The 10,544-nt window shown below is 41.5% G+C and overlaps 1 protein-coding gene across 1 annotated transcript; it reads right to left on the reverse strand.

Moving 5' to 3' along the window:
* Window positions 1-8,836: 8,836 nt before the first annotated feature.
* LOC131250637 (histone acetyltransferase GCN5-like) lies at window positions 8,837-10,039 on the reverse strand. Its single transcript, XM_058250921.1, has 2 exons — window positions 9,811-10,039; window positions 8,837-9,054 (listed from the first exon to the last, which is right to left on the reverse strand). Exons 1-2 carry the CDS (start codon window positions 10,037-10,039, stop codon window positions 8,837-8,839), a joined length of 447 nt encoding a protein of 148 aa, XP_058106904.1.
* Between the last annotated feature and the right edge of the window lie 505 nt (window positions 10,040-10,544).

A 10,544-nucleotide genomic window follows, 5' to 3' on the forward strand; every position in this document is an offset into this window, starting at 1 on the left:
ATGACATTACAGGCACAAATATGCATTTGAATATAAAGCACTAAAATCATCATTTCATAACATAATGAACCACTTCCATGTATTAAGCCGTATTTAATCAATCACCATTCATAACATATTTTTCATCCCATAGTTAGTTAATATAAAGCTTAGAAGGATCATCATTAAATAATAGGAGCAACCAACCTAACTATCTAAGCTTTGGTAGTAATTTAAGTGTTTGACCCATCGAAGATAATTGTCATCACGCCCCTCCTTAGGCATATTTACCAAAACAAAAAAAAACCATTCATTTTGCCCATTCATGAGCAGTATCACACAATATCCCAAACAATCAAAATATCGCATCACTTTTAACATTCCTCATTGTTCTTCCGTTTGGTTTGTATTTAGCAGCCAAGTTCAAACTGGAAATGAGTTGAGTTCTGCCAAAAGTAAGGCATTCAAATTTGTAGTGGCCTGAGTCTCCACATGAGTGACATATAGGAGTGGCCTATGAGTTACTTCATGAAGTAGCAGTTTTCTTAGTCATTTGTGGTGCAAGAGTGGGACTTGGTTTGAAATTTTCATATCTCAATCCTCTCTTATCTTTTTATGGTCTCCCCATCCTTAGGAGCCTTTCTAATTTTTCACTACTTTAGGAACATTTGTGACTAAGCTCAACATATTTTTTAGATTTCTCCGCATAAAAAATAAGTGTGTGATTTTCATTCTTAAGATGCATGATTTCATCTTTCAATAATTCAATTTGTTTGTTTAGTTTCACTAACTCATATTTAGAAATGAATTGATTCTTTGCAGCCTATCAATTTCTAGGTGGTATTGTTGAAGATCATTAATTAAGTGTGTGTTGATCTCTATGGTTTTATCTAGACCCATTTTCAACAATTTATTCTTATTTTGATTGATACTAGGTCTTTTAAGAATGTTGATGCCATGTAAGTAGATTTAGTCATAGGCATTGTAACGCCCCGAAAATCGGGGGTCGAGAAAGCTCAACTCCTGAGATCCAGTGCATCACTTATGTAATATAGATAATGATGTTTAAATGTTGTCCATATTAGTGCATTAAACATGAGTGAGATTATACCAAATCATCATATCATACTCAAGAGTTAATATAATTAATCAAGCGGAAGACTGAGATAAATATATAAAGTATAACGTGTTTCATAACCTCTAGAGTATGAATGTGTTACCAGGTTGAATATACACAAAATGACAAAATGTAAATGTAAGACTAATCCCTATAATCCCGGTGACACAGCTCTAGGTCTACACAGACCCGCCTAAGAGCTTCACGTAGGAGAACTCCTCCTCCTCGTCTATGAAATCTAGCTCTGTCGCGTAAGCCTTACCATAACCTGCATCTAAATCAGAGTCTAGTTGGTGTTTTAAAACATCGTCCCAGAGTGGAAGTGAGTGATCAACTCAGTGGTAATATAAGGCAAAGGTTAACATGTTATCAATTCAATCAAGCAATAATCATAAAGCAATACAACACTCACTTCCTAATTACTCTTGTTAATACAGGAATGATATATAGTAATGATGCATGCCCTCGCCTGCACTCCCTTAGCGACTTCATCTAACGATGATGCGTAACAAACTCCCTAAACATACGCTTCCTCGCCAAAACACATGCTATGTGGTGCATGTTCGTGTTAGCCAAATAATTGATTAGGCTTATTCATACAGTAGGTTTGGGAAGTTAAGGCACCTCCCTTTATGTCACTAACCCCAAACAGAGATCCATCTAGGTTCGTCAATCCTAGTTAATCACATACGATAGGCAAGTTGTAGGGCATCACCCATGATGGAAGAAGTGGATAGGTAAATTCAAGAGTTTACACTCGAGGTCACTATGGGGAGGCTCGTCACCTCAATGTATGCCTAATTTATACTCGAGGTCACTACGGGAAGGCTCGTCACCTCAGCATAGGCCGACAACTCGAATATAGTGTCCTATACCACCGTATTCAAGTCACAAGTTTAGGTTGCTCACTGGTCACTACAGGGAGGCTCGTCACCCTAGTATAGGCCGACAGTCTGACCATGTTGTCCTATACCACCATGCCCAGCTCATAAGTCTTAACAGATCGTAGTACCATAGTTGAAACAAGTCTTTACAATGGCGGGGGTATCTTAGATTCAAGCAGTAGCGTCCACACATGGTAAACACACAATAGGCCAATCGGGTTATTGACAAGTTTGATTGGTACGAGTGCACACTGAATTAACCGACATAGAGCGCGTAAGCACTCCACGTGGCCTAACCACTGTCGACAATCACCATACGGCTCGGATTCATCAAACGTATCCAATGTGACGAAACTAGTTCGGCCACTCAATTAGGAACCGTTACTGATTGCCTAGACTACGTTGTAGTCCTAATCATACTCAAATGTAATAGGTAGTCACATATGTTGATCATAATAACATTTAACGAACAATTCAAACAAAATTTTATTTGAGCATTTTATCTAACACTTTGAACAAATTGTTATACATATGCATTTCATCCATAAATCACATCGTAACAATTTACATTACATGAAGGAAACTATAAATATGGATAAGGTAGTTGAGAATCCTATGTCAACACCCTTATTAAAGCGATTCATCAAACAATTTCTCTTTCAGACATTTTATCAAACACTTAGACTACACAATACTACATACATAAACTAAATTAGTTATTGCACATATTATGGAGGATCCTTTCCTAAAGGAGTTGTCATACATACAACAAACATGTATTCTAAATTAATAGTCATGACAAGCATAAATCATAATTGCACTTTCATTCAAACATTTCAACAAACATATGAAATGCATTATATATTCCATAGTTCACACACATGTATAGTTTATTGAATGCATCGTCACTAAGATCATATGGGGCAGTTAAGTCAGACATAAATCATTACTGACATTTAAAGCCTTGAAAACTATAACCTAAATGTTCATACTCTGCACCTTTTATCCGATTTCTTATTTCGAACTCTTTCGAATCCTACGCTTCCATCTACAGAACAATGGTTACCTAAATCACAAAATATCTTAGTTATTTCATCGATTCCTCCATTTGGATTCCCAAAACAAGATTAGGGTTAGGATTTCTTACTTAAATCAAAGTTGGAATGGCTCGTGTAGTGATGGTGGGGAGGCGATTGGGTACGTGGAGTAGTGGTAATGAATCCCAGCAACGATCTCCCGAACTCTCACTCTACTTCTCACTCTTTTCTCCTCTTTTCTCTCTTCTCTCACCTAGGGTTCGAGAAATTCGTATGAATGAGAGAGGGGGTGGTTTAAGGTCTTTAAATAGGCCCAAAAGTGATGTCAATGGCCCCAGGGCCATGATATACTTGGGTTATAGCCAAAGGGTGCATGTTTTTGACAAACAGGGCCCTTAGGAAGGTCCATTTCTCACCTAAGTCATGGACTAAGTTCCCTGACAATGGATCTATGCTTGGACTGTGTTTATGGTGCGATCTGATTAACTGATCAGCCGTGAAGGACCCGTATCAGATCAACGGTCGTCGTCTCTCGATCAGGGCCACAATTATATCGATAGGTGCAGGGAAGTTTCCCTGATCCATGGGTGAAGTTTGGTCAAAATCTGATGGTCTAAAGTCTTCAATTTCACTCGCAAGCGAATGGTCCAAATCACTTAAGTTTCATGTTAAGTTTAAAGGATATTTGCATTTCTCACACACTTTGCTCAAGGCTCAAGTTGTACGTTTCTGGTTACTATTTGGGCTTGATTCTCGTGATGGTTATCAAGCCCAATAAGGTAGCCATAACCTTATAGTTTTGCCGTAATTGGACTTTCGACACGCAGTCCAGGTCCGATACGGAGTTTCAATGTGCTCCTAAGAGCAACTGGGTTTTGAGATTTTTCCTAAGTTCTTAAGTAGTGTTGAACTAGCGATTTTAATGGTTTTGGGTCTTGCAACTTGTATAGATAGTGGTTCAAGCTAATCCACCAATTAATTTAGTTTAGTACTTAATTAACTTTCATTTAATTTTCATAGTATACGGTCTTTAGGGATTTTTTCCTGAGGTGGTACTCAGGCCTTTTTACGAATTTTTTCGAGACGTTACAATCTACCCCCTTAAAGAAAAATTTTGTCCTCAAAATTAGTACCTTTTCGTACTCCTCAAGGATCTGAGGGTAGTTATTACGGTCTTCGGCTTCTATTTCCCAAGTGGCTTCTTCCTCAGTGTGGTGAGTCCACAATACCTTCAGAAGTGGGATAACTTTGCTGCTCAACACTTGTTCCTTCCTATCCAGAATACGTGTTGGTCGTAGTACATAGGTAGTATCTTTACTTAGCTGCTCCTGCTCTCACTTAATAACGTGAGTAGGATCAAGAATGTATTTCTTCAGCGGGGACACGTGAAATATGTTGTGCATGCTAGCGAGTGGTATGGGCAAGGTGAGACAGTATGATACCACACCCACTCGATCTAGAATCTGGAATGAGACTATGAATCTTGGCGTAAGCGTCCGTTTCTTGCCAAAATGGAGTACTCCCTTCATGGGGAAACCTTAAGAAACACATGGCCCCCAACTTCGAATTTCAACTGCTGTTGTCATGTATCGATGTAACTCTTCTGTCTGCTCTGGGCTATAAGAAGTCAACATCTAATAATATCAATCTTCTCCGAGGTCGTCTGAACCAAATCTAGGCCAACTAGGCTCTTCTCACCAACTTCTGCCTAACAATGTGGTGCTCGACATGGGCGCCCATACAAAGCTTCATAGGGAGCCATGCCAATGCTCGTTTAAAAGCTATTGTTATAAGAAAACTCAACATAGGAAAGACAGTCATCCCAATTGGCCTTGAAATTAAACACACATGCTTACAACATGTCTTCTAATATCTGGTTTACTTGTTCTGTTTGCCCATCTATCTATGGGTGGAACATGGTATTGAACTTTAGTTTCACTCCCATTGCTTCCTGGATTCGAGTTCAGAAAATGGACGTGAATTGCGTGTCTCGATCCGACACAATCTCCATAGGAACTCCATGCAGACGCATGATCTCTTTGATGTACGGCTTGGGTAAATCATCTACTTAGCTTGAAACTCTAATCGGGAGGAAATGAGCCGACTTCGTTAATCGGTCCACAATCACCCAAATGGAGTCATGTCCCTTCCCTGTCTTCGGTAACTTGGAAAAGAAATCCATGGATATGAAGTCCCATTTCCATTCAGCTATGGGCATGGGCTGAAGTAAACTAGCAGGTTAGCGATGCTCAGCCTTGACCTGCTGACATGTGAGACAACAAGATATATAATCTGCTATGTGGGCCTTCATGTTGTCCCACCAGTACAAATGCTTCATGTCTCCATACATCTTCATATTGCCCAGATGTATTGCCATCTTTGAATTGTGAGCGACGTCCCGGACTTCCTTTCTCAAGTCATGGAGATTCGGGACACATAGGCGGCCGCCATATCTCAAACCTCCATCTATGTTAACCCTCCATTCAAAGTCTTCACTGTCACTTACTCATTTTCTTATCTTCACCAACATTTTATCTTCTTTCTGAGCCACAATGATTCAGTCATCAATGAGTGGTTGTACATGGATGTGTGCGACGCTCTCGGATGGTTCCTCTACTTAAGCTTCTGTTCGAAGTCTCGCACAAACTCTATCATATTCCATTCTTCTACCATCAGCGAAGCTATAAATTCTATTGTCTTCTTGCGGCTCAATGCGTCTACACAAGGTTAGCCTTGTCAGGATGGTAGGAGACCTCAAACTTGAAGTCTTTCAAGGTTTCCATCCAACGATGCTACCTTATATTAAGATCTCTCTGCGTGAAGATGTACTTGAGGCTCTTGTGGTCGCAAAAGAGATCGAACTCCTCTCCATAGAGGTAATGTCTATAAAACATTTATGCGAAATGACCGTTACCAATTCTAGGTCTTGCGTGGGGTAGTTTTTTTGGGTTTCCTCAGCTGTCACGAGGCATAGGCGATCACCCTATCTTTTTGCATAAGAACACATCCCAAACAAAGATGAGACGCGTCGGTGTATATAATATATCTGACCCCTTGCTTTAGCTATACTAGCATGGGTGCGGATGTCAGCTTGTCCTTCAATTCCTAAAAGGCTACTTCTACTTTCTCATTCTAGCCAAACTTAAGATCCTTTCGAGTGAGCTGAGGTAATGGTCTGGCTATCTTGGAAAAGTCTTTAATGAAGCGGCGATAGTAGCTTGCAAGTCTAAGGAAACTCCTCACTTCTGTAACTGAATTGAGCTGCTCCTAGTCCTGAACTGCGGCCACCTTAGCGAGGTCCACGGCAATACCTTCCTTAGACACCACGTGTCTCAAAAACTTGACTTCTTTCTTCCAGAAGTCGCATTTCCAGTATTGAGCAAATAACTGATTCTTCCTGAGAGTATCAAAGACTGCTCGTAGGTCCTCTTCATGGTCCTTTTGGCTCTTCGAGTATATCAAAATGTCATCTATAAATATGAAGATAAACCGGTACAGATACGGCTGAAACACCTGGTTCATGAGGTCCATGAACACTGATGGTGCATTTGTAAATCCAGACGACATCACAATGAACTCATAGTCCCCAAAACTAGTTCTGAATGCTGGTTTATACATGTCCTCATCCCTAACGAGTAACTGATGATACCCAGAATGCAAGTCTATCTTGGAGAAATATTGTGCCCCTTTTAACTGGTCGAATAGATCATCTACCATGCGCAAAGGATACTTGTTCTTCAATGTCACTTGGTTCAACCTGCAATAATCAATACACAATCACAGCGATCCGTCCTTAATCTTTACAAACAATACGGTGCTCCCCAAGGAGATACACTACACCGTATAAAACCTAAATCCAACAAATTATTAATCTATCTCCTTAATTCCTCCATTTCACATGGAGTCATGCAATACGTAGGTAAAGAGATGAGTGTCGCACCAGGCACAAGGTCGATAGTAAACTCGATCTTGCACCGAGGAGGTAGTTCAGGTATCGTCCTAAGCACGTCTGTGAAATCTTGGACTACAGGTGTGTCCCCAAGTGTCGGACCATCAACATTCTCCAATAAGGAAGCATAACAACTTATACAGTAGAGCCAACTGACCTGCACTGGGAAATTAAAGGTCATGCCCTTAAGTGCATGTGTTATCACCAATCCGGTATTGCAATCGATCTCTGCCTTCATTTTAGTGAGTCAATCCATGCCGAGGATGATGTCATAATGATGCAGCGGAGTGACAATCAAGTCAACGCGCATCGTTTTGCTCCCTAAGTCTATTGGGTAATCTTTACAAAACTTAGTAGCGTAGGAAAAAGTCCCCATTGCGGTAAGGACACTCACCCCAATCATAGGAGTATTGTTCAACCCCAAATGCTTAACTATAGAGCATGATATTATCAAGATAGTGGACCCGATGTCCACTAATATAAATACAGGTGTACCTTGAATGTGGGCAGTGACTTCAAAGGCTAAGGGCACTGCAGTTGCTGCCTCAGATGCTCCATCTGCTAGTGCATGTACACTTGCCTGCTGAGGATGATTTGGTTGCACTGCTAGAGGTCATTGAGGCAGCCTATTTCGAGGTACAAGTGGTTGGTAAAATGGCTAAGTTGGCGATGCGAATCATAGAGGTGGAGCTGATATAGCTTGTTGTATCTGGCTAGCTCCGTGAATTTGTTCTCATACTCTGACACGGTCATTCCTCCCTATCAGAGGTGAAGAAATTCACTCTCCTTTTCATTATGGTGAGGGGGAAGTACTTTCTATGGAAGCAACTCTCAAATGCATCCCATGTCCACACGTGTCCTGTGGGAACTGTTCGTAGGATGTTGTCCCACCATAGACTAGCCTCATTCTCGAACATATAGGTGACCAACTCAACTTGTTCTGCCTCAGTGCAGTGTAGTGGCTTCAGTGTCTTAAAGATGTGATCTATCCAGTATTCGACTTCCTCGAGCCTGTCAGTCCCAGCAAAAGTAGGAGGACAGAAATGCTGGAAGCGTTCAAATAGACCGCTGGTATTCATATTTTCAGTAGGCTACATAGGTGGTGCAGGTGGGACCATACTCATGTTTTGGGCAATGGCCCCTGTAATAGTGGTAAAAAACTGTTGCTACTGCTGCTGCATTAAAAATATCATCTACTCCAACCTATCAGGAGGAGGAGCCGACTGAGGTATGTGCGTCGTCGATGTAGACACATGGTTCTATTCCAGAACCAGTGGTGCAAAAGGTGTTGGCCAATTGGTGAGGCCAGTGGCCAGCTAAGAATCTGACATAGTCTCAAAATTCAGGCCCAAACTGGGGTTCGTATGGCTATCGCTCAGGGGGGGTTCTCCCTCAATCGTTCGGCCAAGTTCAAGACATGTCATATTCCATGTGTTTTTCGGAGGCATTCCCTATATACAACATAGGGTACGACATGTGTACGATTTTGAATAATAATACACAATTTTCCAAGCATTCTACACATTCCAAATCAAAAGAAGCTTCATGCATTTCATTTAACCAAAATTGCCACAATACATGAGATGTAGTCTTACATGGATCATGACAGAAGATACATGTGAGCTAATCAAGTTTTAACACCAACTACTCTAACACATCACTAAGCCTACAAGGATATTACAAAGATAAGCATGAAACAAGGAAAACTAAAAGACAGCTACGAGATGTTCTAGTCCTCTGACTCTGGTGAAGGTGGAGGCGCACCCTTATCCTGTATACAGCACAGGCGGGTCTTTAGAGTGCGAGACATTCTCTTGAATTTCTGTTCTAGGTAGGCTTGATTCTCTTTGACCTCTTGTCTCAGGGTGGCCTAGTTCTCTTCAATTTGAGCCATGCGGGCTTCTAAGGCTGTCAGATCATGATGGTCGCCATGTGTAGCAGTAGGAGGCTCCCTATCAGCATCTTGGGCCTCTTCTTCCTCTTCCTGCTCTTTCCCATCATTCCCTTCCTCAGTGCTTTCCTCTTCACTGTATTCCTCATCATTGTCTTCCTCATCTTCACTCCCTTCATCCTCTTCGCTTTCTTCCTCTATCTCATCCCCATATTCATCAAGCCTTGCTTGGCGTTGCCTAGGTCTCATGCCCATATTGTTGAGCATAGTGTCATTGATTATATGGATTGGGGCACGGTTCTCCATATGGAGTCGGAAGCCAAAATTTCTGGCGATCTTACAAACAAGTCGACCGAAGGGAAGTGAGGCATCTCCTCATGTGGATCGTGCAGTACCCACAATCTGAGATAAGACGAATGTGAGTAGGCATAGCTTGTCTCATTGACCAGCTCTATATAGGAAATCTAACATAGGCCGAGTACATTCCGTGCTGTTACTCAACCTAGTGTATACATTATATGTGAATATGTGGTGGAACAAGCGAAAATCATTGGTCATTTTGGTCATTTCCTCGCCTCCAAGGCTATTTCCTTGTCTCCACTGCTCAAGTTGGCCGTAAAGAAAATGTGTGCGACGATTTCTTTCTCATTCACTAGCGAGGTTTGTCTTGCTAGCATATACCAGTCCACATTCCATACCCGTGATATGAGCCACCATATTTACATTAACTATAGCCTCCTCTCTTTCCAAAGGGATAGTAAATTAAAGAAGCTCCAATAGTGGGTCCTGTATGTGGGCGTAGAAGATTCACATTACTCCTTCACCCACATGAGTGTTTCCCTCAAATATGGGACCCCACCCACTTTCTAGGAGCATGTCCTTCACTAGGTACAACTCGAAAAGCTTTTCATCCACATGTGCCTCGAATACCACTCTACAGTTACAGAACCTACCTATCTTGACACCCGCCGACAGCGATCTTTCAATGGGGATCCGCAAGTTAAGATCCTGTTTTGATCTTCTTTCTCGCTCGACGCTCGTGCTTGCTTTGTTGCCCGTCTTCTTCCTTGTACAGGTTAGGCAGCTAGGCCCGGCTTCATCTGTGGATGCCCTCTTCTTTCTCATAAGGGAAAGGAGTGTTGAGAGCAAGAATATGGTGGTAACTAACTCGAAGAGCGCCATGGAAGCGGAAAAACTTGAGTATTGAAGCAAATAGGAAAGTTTAGGGATTTTGAGACACAAAGATGGGTTAGTGTGCTCAAATGGGGGAAATAAGGGAGATGGAAGGTTGTAGGAGATGCGTTTGAGGGAATGGTGGAGGTGGGAGCAAAATATGGAAGAAGATAAAGCTCATTGTGTAGGGAATGGAGATTTGGGAGGGAAAATGAGATTTTGGAGGGGTTTAGAGGCTAGGAATGGGAGTGAAATGGATAAAGGGAGCAAAGGGGACTTAAATAGGGTGGTACCACATTAAAACATGGCCCCACAGATGTGGGTGAGTGTAACACCCTGACTCTTTAGGATCCGAGTACACGACCTGTTTCCCAAAAACTCAAGTGTTAACCTTAAAGGATGGTCAAATTCAAGTATTTTTTTCATTCATCAGAGTAAGCAAATGAGCGTAGAATGGACAAATAAGCGTAAAGAAAAATTTTCAAATTTCATTTAGAATATACAAGAGGTTGCC

This window comes from Magnolia sinica, chromosome 7 (genome assembly GCF_029962835.1).
Source record: "Magnolia sinica isolate HGM2019 chromosome 7, MsV1, whole genome shotgun sequence".
Classification (NCBI taxonomy): domain Eukaryota; kingdom Viridiplantae; phylum Streptophyta; class Magnoliopsida; order Magnoliales; family Magnoliaceae; genus Magnolia; species Magnolia sinica.

What these genes read in the sequence shown, in the direction of transcription:
- LOC131250637 (XM_058250921.1), bottom strand. Translation starts at nt 10,039, where the DNA reads ATGGCGCTCTTCGAGTTAGTTACCACCATATTCTTGCTCTCAACACTC. An exon ending in GTCGGCGGGTGTCAAGATAG is followed by an intron (nt 9,055 to 9,810) that starts GTAGGTTCTGTA and finishes GGGATGAGATAG; the next exon opens with AGGAAGAAAGCGAAGAGGAT.